At 34.6% G+C, this 15,655-nt stretch overlaps 4 protein-coding genes across 5 annotated transcripts in view; 2 read left to right on the top strand and 2 right to left on the bottom strand.

The window, feature by feature from the left end:
• The window catches only part of Srp72 (signal recognition particle 72), a 257,370-nt gene extending 249,363 nt beyond the window's left edge, over positions 1-8,007 (top strand). The window contains exons 2-10 of one of the 2 annotated variants that reach the window (XM_066402942.1): positions 4,920-5,053; positions 5,111-5,228; positions 5,281-5,539; positions 5,598-5,788; positions 6,175-6,808; positions 6,859-7,017; positions 7,088-7,233; positions 7,533-7,745; positions 7,802-8,007. In XM_066402942.1, coding sequence (XP_066259039.1) covers positions 4,945-5,053; positions 5,111-5,228; positions 5,281-5,539; positions 5,598-5,788; positions 6,175-6,808; positions 6,859-7,017; positions 7,088-7,233; positions 7,533-7,745; positions 7,802-7,931 — 1,959 coding nt within the window. In that variant the 5' untranslated portion in view covers positions 4,920-4,944 and the 3' untranslated portion in view covers positions 7,932-8,007. Of the gene's footprint in view, positions 1-4,859; positions 5,054-5,110; positions 5,229-5,280; positions 5,540-5,597; positions 5,789-6,174; positions 6,809-6,858; positions 7,018-7,087; positions 7,234-7,532; positions 7,746-7,801 lie in introns of those variants that run through there. The other variant, XM_066402941.1, reaches the window with a different exon arrangement.
• Positions 1-15,655, bottom strand: part of LOC136417311 (mid1-interacting protein 1-like) — a 223,246-nt gene that overhangs the window by 55,889 nt on the left and 151,702 nt on the right. The window lies entirely within an intron of this gene.
• On the bottom strand, positions 29-4,372 carry LOC136417208 (glutaryl-CoA dehydrogenase, mitochondrial). Its single transcript, XM_066402784.1, has 8 exons — positions 4,219-4,372; positions 4,123-4,152; positions 2,681-2,815; positions 2,390-2,623; positions 1,686-1,815; positions 789-1,241; positions 190-350; positions 29-138 (listed from the first exon to the last, which is right to left on the bottom strand). The coding sequence occupies exons 1-8, from the start codon at positions 4,289-4,291 to the stop codon at positions 77-79; spliced, it is 1,278 nt and encodes a 425-aa protein (XP_066258881.1). The 5' UTR covers positions 4,292-4,372; the 3' UTR covers positions 29-76.
• The window catches only part of orb2, a 51,050-nt gene continuing 45,260 nt past the window's right edge, over positions 9,866-15,655 (top strand). The window contains exon 1 of the mRNA XM_066402940.1: positions 9,866-11,089. Coding sequence (XP_066259037.1) covers positions 10,088-11,089 — 1,002 coding nt within the window. The 5' untranslated portion in view covers positions 9,866-10,087. The remainder of the gene's footprint in view (positions 11,090-15,655) is intronic.

The raw sequence follows: 15,655 nt of genomic DNA, 5'->3' as shown, positions 1-15,655 counted from the left end.
GAGTCTAAAAATTAAACACACAAACTCATAAATTAAAAAAATGTATTATCTAGGTATATTTTTTCTAAAAACATTCTTAGAAAGCAGACAATCCTGTAATTGCCCTTCCAAGGATTAGAGCATGGATATCATGGGTACCTATGATTAATAAAGACTAATAAACCTAAAAGCTATATTAAGTTAACTTGCCTTCATAAGTATTTACTGCTTCCAGATTCATGACGTGTCGAATCACATGATACTCATCCTGGATCCCGTTTCCTCCTAACATATCCCTTGCATTTCTAGCTATACTCAGCGCTTTTCCAGTGTTATTTCTCTTCAGCAGTGAAATCATCTCATTTGTGTGCCTAGAATTTTAAAAGATTGTTTCCTTAAAGAAGGAATGTTTTCTAACAATCTGAAATTGGGACAAATTGGACCGCTATTAATGTCTGAACGTTTGAAATGATGATATGTAAAAGTTAATCGATATGATGGAAAGGCATGTTTTTAGGTTAACACGGTTTTATTCAAAACTGGTTCACATAAAGATAGACTTTTTTTTGGACGCCCTGTAGTTTTCCTATAATTTAAAAATATGCTCAGCACTTTTCTTTACAAATTTCGTATTTAATTTTTTTATGCAACTTTAAAACAAATACCACTTACCTTATTGGAGTTATACGGTGTTTTATTGATTTTGTAATTAGTACTCAATTAGACATAAAATAGAGAATCGATTACATACGATGTTCTTACCTTTACACGCAAAAATTTAATAAAATGGTAGTGGATGAGATACTTACTCGTTTTTATCCTTTAGCCTCCCAATGTTATAACAAGCCAAAAGCCCTAAAGCAATTTCAGTTACCATATCAGCAAATTTCTTCTGCATAAGCTGAGTTTGCGCTAAGGGCCGTTTGAATTGCTGCCTTTCAAGGGTATATTCTCTTACTATTTGCAAGCAGGCCTCTGCTGCTCCTAAAGCACCCCAGGAAATTCCATATCTGGCGTTATTTAAACACCCAAAAGGACCTCTCATCCCCACTACATTGGGCAACAAATGGTCTTCTGGTACTTTGACATTGTCCATTAAAATCATCCCAGTGGGGGATGCTCTCAGGGAAAACTTCCCCTCGATCTTGGGGGTGCTCAAGCCACTGCCGTGCTCTTTTCTGTTTATTATGAAACCTCGTACTTTGCCGTCCTCACATATAGCCCACACTATTAATATGTCTGAGATTGGGGAACTGGTGATCCTAAAGCCATTCTTTTATTGTTTTGGTTAAACCAACATTGTTGCATTAAATTGTGCACATAGATGCAATAATTTATCGTAGCTACTGTAAATTGAACTACAGATCCTAGGGATACTGTGTGTTTTGGGTTAGAAGAGCAAATATAAAGTACCTTTTGAAAAACAAATGGATGCAAGTATTAAAAAGTAGCTGCAGCTATTTTAGGGCGGGGGGTAATGCATGTTAATAAAAAGGAACAAGGACCAGTTAAAAAGAGGAAATTGTGTAAAAAGTGGTTGTTGGACGGAAATAAATATTTGCAAGTTGTGGAGTTCTTAAAAGCCTTTGAACTCTCGCAAAATATTTGATTTGTAATTTTCACCCATTCAACCACCAACCAAGTAGCGGACTTTCGACGTGCAATACGATAAATAATTGAGAGTATGGTGTATTTTAGAATCTTACCAAGTTTTACTTCCATTTAAAATATAAGTTTTACTTGAGGAATCGTACTTTGCTTTAGTCTCCATTCCTCCAATATCGCTACCATGGTTTGGCTCTGTTAAGCCAAAGCAGCCAACTAATAAACCCTTAGCTAGAACAAAAGTTAAGCAAAAACCACTTTCAATTATCTTCCATAGTTAAATCCATCTAAGAAATCAAACGAAAGCAATGAAAGTCGCCTTGACAGTCCAAACTAGGGACACTTGCGTATCGAAAAAAGTACAACCCTATCATTGAAAGGTTCATTTCGGCAAGAAATAAGGAAAATTCATCATACAGATGTGTAGGGGCGGACAATCTTAGTATTGTTGCAAGTAAACGTGTTTATCGCAAATAGTTTCAAGGATACTAAAGTAAAGCAGCAAGTCTGGTAATCGCTTCAGCTAAGGATTTGCTTCGTCCAAATCTCTTAAATGTCTAAAACCGTGGGTCCAATCTCAAATAGACACTTTTATGGAAATCCATTTTGTTAATTCAGTGTTGAGTTTTTAGTGCCAAAGGCAAGATATTTCTAAAGACACCTTTTAGGTGTGGTTTTAAGCATTTAAATTATTTATTTTGTTGGGATTAGAATGAGATGATGAATGTGACCCAACAGAAAACAACCTACTTACTACATTTAAGATTTTGTTCTCTTTGTGCCTAGGTGTATAATATTTCCTTACCCATTAGTGGTAAATACTGCTGCTTTTGTTCTTCACTACCGTACATGTAAATAGCTCCCATGGCGAGGGAAGATTGCACACTAAAGGCAGACCGGTAAGAGCTATCCACCTTTTCTACCTCCCTGGCAAGCAAGCCATATGCAACATTAGATACCCCCGCACAATTGTATCCTTTAATGGTACAACCTAGAACTCCCATATCTCCTAGTTCGTTCATAATCTCTCGGTGAAATACTAAAAGTTTTAAAATTTTTATGGGATAATTTGGGAATATGTATAAAATATGCTTACTTTCCTTTCTATTCGCTTCGACTACTCTAGGCATTAATTTCTCTTGACAGTAAGTGCGAAATTGGTCCCTAATTATTACTTCTTCTCCCGTTAATTGAGATTCTAATTTGAGAGGATCTTCCCAATTAAAAACCGCTGAAAGTAATAACAAATGACGCATTATTAAGACGAGAAAAGTAAACATAATTCCTATAGGTACATACGGATGTGAAGTGGCAAAAATAATGATGTTTAAGAAAAATGGTATATGTGGAAAAACATCGTTTAGATTTTCAAAGAAATTGAAATAAATGGTCAAATGTGTTTTTTTAACTTCATTATATGTAAATAAAATTATGGAGTGCGTCTCTGCTTTAATATAACTGCATGTTCAGCACATTCGGAAGCAGGGTGATATTTGTTCAGGGGTCCATCCCCATTTAGTTTTGTATTCACTTGACTCAAGTGGATGCCTTTTTACATGTCGGTTTTCAAATCGTGATCAATTAGGACAAAAATGAGGTGGAACTTTTTGAAAATAATTAATCAAAGATGCACCACAAAAAGTTCTGGATGGAAGAGTTAGGTTTGATCTCAGGAGAAATACCACCTCGTAAAATAATTTTTGACATGGCAATATACATATGTAGACTATCGAAAGCAAGGTACGGTAAAAGTTTGAATAAATTACCTCGAAAACTATAAGAGTTCTGAATAGGAAAATATAAAAAAACACTTCAAATGTGGCACCCTGTATCTCAGAAATTAAGGGTTTAAACTTAAAACAAGGTTCTCTCTCTCTGTTAATATAAACCGATTGGTTCTATATATTTATCTATAATTTAATAAAATTAAGAATACATATTATGATTTTATAATAACAGGTGACCATAAAAAAACATTACAGTACTAGTGTAACTGTAATCGTGGAGCGTTAATTAAACCGTTTGCTGTTTACTATCAACATCCCAAGAAATCTGATAATAGATGAATTTGTGAAAGCATGTCTGATATTTGAATGCTTGATTGAGGTTTTTTTAATCATCATTCTTTATTTCAATACGGTCCTGTTATATCGCATTTTTACTCCGGCGACATCTTGCGACAATACCTTGAACGTAGCCTTCATAACGAATTAAACCGAATAGGAAATTCAATAAATGGAGACCTGCGTGGGTATGTGCAGTGCATGAAGTCGAGATATGTATATGTCCATACGATTAAGATTATTTTATTCTGAAGTGGCGTTTTTAAAAACTAATTTTGTAGATACATATTTTGTTATTAATTATGTTTTTATGTGGTTATTCGTTTTATTATTTTATTTATAAAATGTTCACCCCTTACTGACGACATTCATTATCAACACTTTTTCTCATATGTTATTGTGACCTAACCTGTGATATTTTCTGATATAACTTGCTTGTTATTATTTATTTTTAGAACTTTTTTTTACCACTTACCATTGTTCGAAGTTTGTCTAGCAAGCAATTCTGCAACATAAGTTAAGAAACAAGTTCGATTCAATATTCGTTAAAAAAAGAATTGTAAATAATTACGTTTTACGTCCTTCTTGAAAATATTCGCAACCCCAGCGCCTAGTCTATTCGGAAAAACCGCGTTTAAAGCCATTTACACCGTGGTTACTTGCAAGTTTAATGAATATCGTTTACTAAAATTTTAATAATAATGCGATGATAATGAAAAACAAATGAAGAAATCTCCTGGAAAAACACTGTACAGATCCGTATTTACGCAAACTGGAGTAATTTTTCTGTAATTTTACAATAGCTATAACATATATTTCATATCTTGATAATATTCTAACTGTCTTATAGTAAATCGCAGTTGGTGTAATTGAACCATTTTTGCGCAAAAAGTAATTTAAAAATTAGTTATAAAAAGTTCTATGCCTAGGGCCAGTGACATATTGAGACATGCATTTCTTATTCTTGTGCAGCCACCTTTTATTTGCATTTCTCTTACTGAAAACTACATTTAATCTATTCTTAAAAAATATTTTTTAGGATTTAAATTATGACATTTAGGTACAGGAAAATCTAGGCCTGTTTTCATTAATGACTTTTCAAGTAATTTTTGAATTCGCGCTTTAATATTGATTAAAAAAGCTAGGCAACCGTACTTACGCCGTCGTTCACCACGTCTTATATACCTGTCAACTTCCGTCTGTCTTTAAAATGACATGACTAACCTCAAAATTCCAAATCATATTCTCTTAAGAACATTGATCTTTAAATACTTTAACTAATAGAAAATTATCCGTGATGACTGAAAAAAAAGCAAAAGAAAAGACTATATTCACTCAATATGCAGAACTGCAGAAGTTCAGTCAAAATGAAGAGTACGAACGAGCTTTGAAGGCCGCAAATAAAAGTATGTAGAAGCCCCAAATTCAGGCATATGGATTCCCTATTTTCTCGTATTTTGTAGTTTTAGGTCTAGACTCGCATGAATTCCTTGCGTTTCACAGCAAAATTGTCTGTCTAATAGAATTATCAAGGTTTGAAGAAGTTATTACTCAGATAAACAAGAATCCTGAGTACTTACAGTAAGTGCATAATAACCCACAAAAAGAGTCACTAATTGATTATATGCTTTAGGAACTTAATTTTTGAGAAGGCTTACAGCTTTTATCGTTTGAATAAACTTCAAGATGCCTTAGCAACAATTAACAAATCTGAAGATGAAGTTGACTATCGTGTAAGTGAGCTGAAAGCTCAAATTCACTACCGACTGGAAGAGTATAAGGAGGCCCACTCAATTTATCAGAGCATTATTAAAAACACTGATGATGAATATGAGGAGGAACGTCTCACTAACTTATATGCCACTATGGTTTATTTAGATGATAATGAGAAAGTGAGTATTTAACTTAGTTAATAGAACATTTTAGTATCCTTGGCAATGAATATTTAAGGTTGATTTAGATGAATTAAAAGAGAGTCCTTATGAGTTATGCTACAATAAAGCTTGCATGCTAATTGCTATGGAAAATTACACTGAAGCTGAAAAGAAGTTGAAACAGTGTGAGAAATTGTGCAGAGAGAAGTTGGAGGAAGATGAAGATGTTGCTGAGGAAGATGTTGATATTGAGTTGGCTTTAATTCGGTAAGTTAAACTTAATTAACATATTGACTGTGTAGAAGTTTAAAAAATCCAGAAAAATTTGGCTGTTAAAAAAAAATGTGTTCTTTTGAGGAAAAATTGAAAAAAAAGAAAAAACTATTAAAAAACAAAAAATGCATTATAAATTATTTTTATTTTATATATATTCATAAAATTGTCTACAGATAACTCAAATTGAGAGAATTCAGATTTGGATGTGCTTTACTGACTTTACTTAACCTAATTTGTCCTAGAGTTTAACTCTCATAGCTGTCAACAAAGTACCTAAGGTTTAACATCTGTGGCAAATTGCTGGATATGCCAATATTATCTCATGCTAGACAATCAATGAGTTAAATGTATTTTTAATAAGTGAGTTATTTTTGTAGAATTCAATTAGCATTTGTCTACCAGAAACAAGGACGCATAAAAGAAGCGCAATCCTTGTATAGTGCTAATTTAAAATTAAAGTTGGGAGATGTAGCTTTACAAGCTGTAGCAAGCAATAATGTAGTCTGCATAAACAAGGACCAAAACCTGTTTGATTCAAAGAAGAAGATGAAAGTTGCTTTAAATGAGGCCTTAGTCCACAAACTTCCTTCCTTACAACGCAAATACATTGCTTTGAATAATGCAATACTAAACTATTACATAAACCAGCCAGATCAATGTGAAAAAATTTGCAAAACGATTGAGTCAACATGGTCTAATTTGCTCACATCTGTAAATGTTATAAGAGCCTTGAACCTAGTGAAAGCGGACAAAATTGTAGAGGCAATTGAATTGCTGAAGAAAGAAGCAAAAAATGAAACAAGCGAGTTATATGTTGATTTGTGTATTACCCAGTTTCATTTGATGAAGGGGAGCAAAGTCGAAGCTTGTAGGGTTCTGGAGAATCTTGGAAAGGACACTTATAAACCTGGCATAGTGGGAGCTTTGACCACTCTCTATTTGGCTATAGGTGATGAGGCTGCTGCTTTGAAGGTTTTTGAGAAGTCTGTGGAGTTTTATAAGAAACAAAAGGTGAAAAATGTGTGGTTAATTTAATGGAGAGTTTTATTGAAAGTTTTTAGATGAAATCGGGCGATTTGTCTACTTTTTGGAGGCAAGCTGCAGATTTCCATATCAGAAATGGCCATCCTCAAGTGGCTGCTAATAGTTTGGAGGAATTATTAGCTTCTAATAAAGACGATAAAAAAATTCGTGCCCAGTTGGTGCTTGCATGTTCACAGGTATGTAAAAAATATTATGATTTTTTTCTTATTTATGGTAGAATACGAGTCAAGGACTATGTAATTATAGTTTGATACACAAAAAGCCTTCAAGCTCAGTAGTGAACTGCCCACAATTGAGGAGCTTTCAAAAGGTATTGATATTGATAATATTCAAACATTGGCACCAGTTCACTTTAAGAAAAGTCCAGGAGTTAGGAACGATTCAACTCCAAGGTAAGATACTGTGTATTGAATTGATAAATGTAACGAAAGTTGATTTCTGTTTTGTATTTTCTTGAGAGTTTCGTTTTTAAAAAATCAGTTAAGGCGTTTTAGACAAATCTATTTTTCAACTTGACCTTAAGTTTCATTTCTAACGTTTAAATTATTGCTTAATTGGTTTAATTTACGCTCCTTCCAACGATGTAAATTATTATTGCGTTTATAAGTGTCTTCAATTCCCGATTAACTCAATTTCCCTAAAAGCCTATCTATATTCGGCCATATGTTTTTTCAAATCAACATTTTCATAGCACACCAAGATCCGATTCTGACGGCAAAAGAAAAAGAAAACATAAGAAACGTAAAGGTAAGCTACCCAAGAATTATGACTCAACTGTGCAACCAGACCCTGAGAGATGGTTGCCCAAGCATGAGCGAATCGGTTTTAAAAAGAAGAGGGACAGGAGGAACAAAGAGGTCATCAAGGGATCTCAAGGAACTTCCCATGGTCAAAGTGAACAATAGTAGGTTTTCTTGGTTTTGCGAATGGTTATTGTAATAATGCTGTATTTGTTTATAGCGACTTCTCTAAAAAAGTGGATGAAACACCAGAGAGTCCAGGGGTAGAACCATCCCCTAAAGTATCACATAGCAAGCAGAGCCAACATCAAAAGAAATCCAATCAAAAAAAGAAGGGCAAACGCCGTTGATGTTAAGTTGGATGATTTGGTTCACAATTGGTTGCTTTTGTATGTTTAATAAATAATTTTTGTTTATTTAACCCAATTTTTTTGTTTATACTGGCCGTTCCAAAAACAGTAGGCGCCGGGATGTCTAAAAATAAAGTAATTCAGTTAAATAAGCCTTATACAAAAATTAATTATTGGAATTGCTAATAAGATTTTTATTTAAGATGACAAATTCATCTTTAATCCCTTTTCTAAGTTAATATATTTAATTTACAAGGCTATCATAAAAATTGTCGTGCTATCGGAATTGATAAAGAAGTTAGGTCGATTTTCGATCCTGAATATGGCTCTATCTATCATTTAGCTAAGAACAGTACAAGGTATCTCGAATTATAATTAAGAAAGTTTAATAAATGTAATCTACATTAAAAAATATTACTCTACTCTTTAGAATCTACATAATTAGATTTTATAAGTCGTTGCTAAAAATCTACATGATGGTACTTTTACCGGAGTCAGGTTTCCTTCTGCCATCTCAAACTTTTTGCAGTATGCCACTGGCCGTTAATTTCCTGAAAATTAAATTTTAATTTTGAAACTTCATTAGTTAGCTAGTTCGAGCTATTTGAGTATTAATTTCCAGTTCATTTTGTGCAACTTCGGGGCCTTTTTCATATAGGTTTCTGAATATTAATAGGAAAAAATGGATTGCCTTGTATGTTAATTCCTCTTTTATTTTGTAACCTATTATAAATGCAAAAAGAGGGCAAGAAGCACTAAATCTTTTGACGTAAAAAATCATTCAAATTTCAGAGGATTAAAGGTCAGTAGGGTAAGTAAATTTAAAATATAGGTTTTCATAAAAAGAGGATTAAAACGCGAAGTAGTATCGTCCTATGGATTTTACCAACGATTTTGTAAAATTTCTTCACGTAATAAGTATATACACATATTATTTTGTGAAAAAAATATTTATATCCCCTGCAAAATAAAATTAAGCGATTTTATACAACGTATTCCTAGCTCAATCACTCTATTTCTTGATCTTCTAAGACCCTGTAATAATTTATATCTATGTTTCTGGACTACCCCGTATAAATATTTTCCCAGGGTAGTCCTACTTTTCCTCACAACTAGGACAGTTGGGAATCGGTTAAATATGCATTGAGGTTTTTAACAAACTCCTTTATTGACCATGCCCAAATCGGACCCTTCCTCGTGATGAAGCGCTTGGTATTGTGGGCGTGAATCCAGATGAGTTTTCGCACTACCCACATTAAAGTTTCGGTTTCGACATTATTTGTGGCGATGATACATCTAGAGTACCTATTTAAGCTCATCACTTGACAACATTTTAAGCAAGTAAGTAATGATGGAAAACACCTGGAGATTGTCTATGCGAACCCGTTGACATTTATACAGTGTGTAGCAAAAATTCAAGAATTACAATACCTCATGGAAAAATTTGAACATTTTCCATGTAGAACGTTTTTAAAACTATTGACTTTTCCTTAAGGTACATTGTCAACAAATGATGCGATGAACAACAAATATTTACAGGGCATCAGTATAAACATACACAAAATGAGACATGTTAGTACGTCTGATTACTTGTAATTTGAGATAATTTGCCTGTTAAATATTATTTTATTGCAAACAGAGAGTAACGTATGTTTGAGGGATTATCTCTGAAAAATTTGACACTGTAGGTGTTCTATATTTTTGTTATACACTGTAGGAATATGAGTTGCATGCAATAATTCCCCAGTTAGTCCGGAAAGCCGAGTATATCGATATGTACCGTGGCGCCCCCTATCAGGGCTAGATAACGAATCCAGCTTGGCAATCCTGGCATATTTACAAATAGAGGTGTCGTTGAAAGTGTCGTCATCAGCTGTTCGATCAGGTGCGCGCGCAGGAATGGCCCTATGCGACGGCGCACCCTCTGCATTTGTGAGCGCTAGAGCGCGCCGCCCGTTCATCGTCGTAGATCGCCCGTGTTCGGGTGTCGTGGTCGGAGGTCGGCTCTGCCAGATACAGTGACATTAACATGAAAGTGGGCTGGTGGTTCACTGGTTGAGTGTTCATATTCACAATTTGACTGTAAGTGTATGTGTATGACATAACCGAGCCACGGAACACCGTTCTACTGGCCTTTCGGACAGTGACGTGCACTAATGGGGGAATTTAGTTTAAGTAGCAATACGAACATCGGGTTAAGTGCAGTCGAGATATCCGTGAATTCCTCAAAATCGAATCAAAACACTCTATTCTATTCGTCCACCCCCGCTACGACCGGCAGCAACGGTACCGACATCCATATCCAGACGAAAAGTTATAGTGCTACAATGCAAGATGAGTCCTCTGACAAAAGTGCGGCAGCTGTCGGCGGCTCTACTGGGGATGAATTGTCAAACGTATCGTCAGTTGTGGGTGACGCGATTGCGACCACCACCACGACCTCAACTGACAAGAACGCGTCTTCATCTCTTCCCGCCAAAGATACGGACGTACCACCTAGCACCAACGTAAATAATCTTTCTGAAAAACTGGCTGACCACGTCACGTCCATTAGCAAGTCGGTACCGTCACTTCCGGCCTTCTTCCATCCGGCCGAACCTGCAACTCCAGCAGGGGCCCTATGGTCCACCGCAATTGAGGATGGATTCGTACCGAATTTGGCCGCAGTGAACGGTATGGGATTTCAGAACTTCCCTTCTCCTAACCAACAACAGCAACTATTCGGAGGGAATATGGGTCAAAACCAGAACAACCAGACGCGGAGGGCTATTACTGCTAGTCATAATTTCCCTCCGCAGTTAGGCCGGCAACAATCTCTTTCGAATCACCCGTTATACGCGAAAGGTTTCGGGTCGTGGACTGGGGCCCCTCCTGGACCACCGGGTCAAGGGTGGAACCCCAACGCCAATGCGGCGGCTTCAGCTGGTTCTGCATGGAATCGGGGTCGTAGTGTACCCAGCTTAAATCCACTCCAGCAAATGGGCGTGGGGATGCCTCCTGGAAGGAAACCGAGCCCAACGTTTAATCAACCCCAGCAAGTAATCTCTCCTGTTAAATTTCGAAGGAGCACTTCATATCCGGGGAAAGGCCCATTTCCCCAGCCGCCTACTTTCGAAATCACTAACATGGATGAGGTCCGAGACTTGCTACCTTTCCAGGTAAAGACTGTTATTGCCAGGCTTGAAATTGTTCTTTGGTTATTCTTATTTTTGTATGCTCAATGTTTTGTTGCTTTGTTTGTACCCCATCTTCCTCTGCACCGTTTGTTTAAATTGACACAGTTAGTTACTTCTGTAATCTTGTGATAATGCTGGTTTTGTTTGTTAATAAATTTAAATGTTTGTTTTTTGTTTTTGTTTTTTTTACCTCGATGCTTTTATATTTATTTTACTTACAGGCTTTTTTGTGTCGTTTGTGTTGTATTTTTGCCGGGTTTCTTACTTATTAATGAAGATAAGAGGAGACGTTTTTTGCGAAGTGTTGATGTTTTTTTCGTAAAACGAACGAAGGTATCAAGGCTTTTGTCAGGATCCTTCTGGCTTTGCAAATTTGCCATTTTGAGGCTCTTTTAGTTATAAATCTTTTCTGTTTTGAAAAAATGTTTATTCAATAGACTTTTTCATGTAGTAGCGTGGGTATTTTCCCCGCAGTGGCGTCCTTAAATCCTTATCTCAATAACTTTTGAAATTCCAAACTTTTGGACTTCTCAAGCTAATTAAAAAAATCCCAAAATTTTGGAGTAATAAGCATATAAATAGAAATAGTAATTCGTATTAGTAAAGTAGTAATTAGCATATAAAATGCCAAGGAAACCTGAGGAGACACAAATATTATGTGAGTTTGAACTTTTAGCGTTTCCTTAGAGGTTGGTTTGGCTAAAATTACAAAATGGAGATATACAAGTATATTTCAGTACTTTACAAAAGAATCAATTTGCTTACCAAAAATTGTTACTAAAGGTGTTCATTTGCATTTCGTTATCAATTTTTCGGAGTAATTGCTATAAACAATGTACTAGCAAAAGATTATTTACCTATGTGTTACTTGGGTAGTTTGCTTAAGGCACAAAAATCAAAAACTTCCTGAGAGAAGAATTCTTTTTAATGCTCTAAACCCACTACCCATCTTGTACATTCGTATTAAGGGCGTTAACGGTATCTACTATTATTTACTTATTTTTTTGTGAATGCTCAAAACAAAGGCTTCAAACTCTTTTCAAATAAAAATTGACAACTTTTAGGATTGTTGTAAAGAAAATGCAATTCGCGAAAAACTTTAAAGAAATCGATATAAAATGTTATGCACTTCAAGTTGGCAGTAAATTGCTGAATTATCTGTATTATTGTTGTTTTGTTCGTTTCACAAATTAAGAAAATATGTTATTTTACCAGTAAAATCTCTGGATAAAAGGAATTTTGTGAAGTTGAATTCAACGAACTGACTTTCGTAGATATGTATGTTTCCTTGATCCCTATGTTCAGAGTGGAGGTTGGGATTCCCTGAAGATTTGCCATTTTTAAATTGCTCTCTATAATTACTATCTTATTCTGATTCAAAACGTCCCAAATTCGAGACCGTGATCACAACAAAAGTTAAAAATCGAGGCGTGTGTTCAAGCCCTCGTATACATAATTTATTAATGTATCATCCAAAAGGCTTTAAACTCGCTTTTTATTATAAAACGCCTTGAAAACAAACATTATATAGATAACGATAAATGTCGTCAAGTGCTGTTTAATCAGGTTTTTTCATTTTATCAACTGCGTGAACGTTTCCAAAAAAAATTGTGGTACCAAATATTCCGTATGTCTACGTTTATGTGTAAAAAAACAACTAGATTAAGTTATATTATCAGGTGTCGCAATATTTATAGTGGCTTGATAAAAATATAGACTAAAGTGATTACATGTACCTATTTCCTATATAATTCACGAAAGCGATGAACGGCTATTTTGGGAGGTAATTGTTTAGATTGCTCAAACGTCAAAAGCAATCTTATTTAGTTCTCAATACTATGTGGTAATTTAAGTGTATCTATTAAATCTATGAAGAACAAGTGCTAGACACTCAGGTGAGGTAAACGCGAGGCTAGAAATAGATATGGCCATGAGTCCTCTCCTATGAGCTATAAATAAATAATATAGATCTGACATTCTGCCTCAGTAGCGCACATGACTCGTCCGTAACGATTCAATCATCTTTAAAAGATCTGGAAGATTGGTAAGCCTAGAGAAGTACCGACTGTTTGCGGGATTTAATTTTCGGCCTAAATTTAGAAACCTATGTAGGCCATGGAGAATTTTGGAAATACAAGACTGTTTAGTTTTAATGGGTACTAGGAGGTAAAAACGGGTGTTGCTTCACGCATTTGTGAAATGCTCGTTAGCACAGGAAAATTAGCGAAGCTGCTGAAACCAAACTTCTCAGCAAAAGTAAAACTTTGAAAAAAACATTGACCGATTGCCAAAAAATAAGTTTAGAAAAGCTATTTCGCTGGCTACGTCAAACAATGGACATTATACAGGGATTTATTTACGTATCTGTTTTAAATGTCCTCTGTCATATAATCATTACAACTCGGTTGTTTTGTTTTGCTCGAGTGGATTATTCACGCTGTGACGAGGCGTGCAAATTTATTTACTTTATATCTCCTCTTCAAGAAAACAATCTTTAATAATAATAAAAAATAATAAAAATGATTATTCGATTCTCTCTGGATTTGTGGCCTGGATTAATGACGACAGGACGCGTCTTTCCTAACTATTTTGGAGGTTTTAAAGCTTTCAGGAAGCACATCAACTGACACCCGTATTGGATTCTTGTGGACATCTAATCTGACATGTCCGAGAAATATACGAAAACTTCATGTAATCGGCGCGAAACTGGATATTAAGTCTCTCGATGATAAGCGTTATTTTAAATTTTAGCGAAACGAGTTGGTGGAAGTGTCGGTTCGTGTGAAGGTTTTTGCCAAGATTACTAACGATTGAGGAGTGCCTAGGGAATCTTCTGAAAATTTCATTTGATCTGTTTTTCTACTTAAAATATATACATATTTATTTTTAATTGGAGGAAAATGAAATGTCCGCATAAATGACTCATTTTGCTGCAGAAAAAGTATTAGTTTTATGAAATGAGAACAAGAAGTGCAAAGTTGAATATTTATTTGGGTCTATATAACACCTTTTTGGGTCTGCTTCTGTATCTATTTAAAAATAAATTTTTAGGGTTTTTCCAGACTTTGGAACGGTGAAAAATTGGGCTAATAGAATTTGGCATAAAATAAGATCAATTTAAGAAAAATTGATTTCTTAGAATTGTGTCTTTTTGTTCTTTTCGCCGTTTTTTTAGAATATAAGATGTTTTTAAAAAATTTACAAACATTCCTAAGACCACTCCTAGACTCCTTCATAAAAATATTACATGTTCTATAAAATCAGATCAAGAAAAGACTCATTCTTGGAGTATCTTACTTATGGGATATTAAAATTTTTAGAAATTTTCCAGATGATCTACCATATACATATATACAGGGTGTTTCATAAACACATCGACAAACTTTCAAGGGATGTAAAACTCATATAAACAATTATTTATACTTAATAAAATTAGGTCCGAAATCGCCTCGTTTCCAAGATACAGACTACTTAATTTCTTTTTTTTTAACATTTTTTAAATATTTCACAAACAATGTGGGATACAGACATGAAACTAGAGACACGCTATGGTGGAATAAATGTTCATGTTTGGGAGTAGGCAGAATATTTCCACCTACACCAGTGGTGTCTGTGCGGCCATTCAGTGAGATGTTTTTAATGAAAAAAATGATAGACCACTGACTTTTCTTTAATACGAATATATTTTTTTTGTTATTCCACCAATTCTTAATAAAAAAGGCCTCTTAGCGTTTTGTTCTCAAGTAGCCGTTTTCAAGATAAAAAATAATTTCTCATTTTTGTGCCTACCAAAAAACGGGTATAGGTTTCTAAGTGTCATTTTTTTTTAGTTTTCTAGGATAAATTAATTTAATTTTCTTTTAGTAGAGGTAACGGATATAACAACAAATATGTGTGAAACATGCCTCATCGCAAAATAATACTCTTCCAATGCTCTAAATGTTGAGCCATGTAGAAACATTTCTATGCATCATAATTCTGCATCAAAGTCAAGTCACTTGTTTTGGTATTGTTATGGAAACTCAATGTAATTTTGTTTTAATTAAGAAAAAATAGCATTTGGAAATATATACAGGTTTTTTGGTAAGCATAGGAATGAGAAATTATTTTTTATCTTGAAAACAGCTACTTGAGCGACAAAACACTAAGAGGACTTTTTTTAAATTAAGAATTGATGGGCTATTAAAAAATATTCATATTAAAAAGTCAGTGGCGTACCATTTTTTTTCGTTAAAAACATCCTACTGAATGGTCATATGGACGCTACTGGTATAGACGGAAATATTCTGCGTACTCCTAAACATGCACATTTATCCCGCCATAGCGTGTCCCTAGTTTCATGTCTGTATCCCAAACTGTTTTTGAAATATTTAAAAAATAATAAAAAGAGAAATTAAACATTCTGTATCTTGGAGAGGAAGTTATTTCGGACCCAACTTTATTCGATCTAAATATTTGTTTTTTATGAACTCTACATCCCTCAAAAATTTGTTTGTATGTTTATGAAACATCTTGTATATACGTATAATATGTGGTCAACAAAAAATC

Source organism: Euwallacea similis, chromosome 27, assembly GCF_039881205.1.
Source record: "Euwallacea similis isolate ESF13 chromosome 27, ESF131.1, whole genome shotgun sequence".
In the NCBI taxonomy this organism is placed as follows: Eukaryota; Metazoa; Arthropoda; class Insecta; order Coleoptera; family Curculionidae; genus Euwallacea; species Euwallacea similis.
Note: the sequence above shows the minus strand (reverse complement) of the source record. Positions and strands in the feature narration are given on the sequence as shown.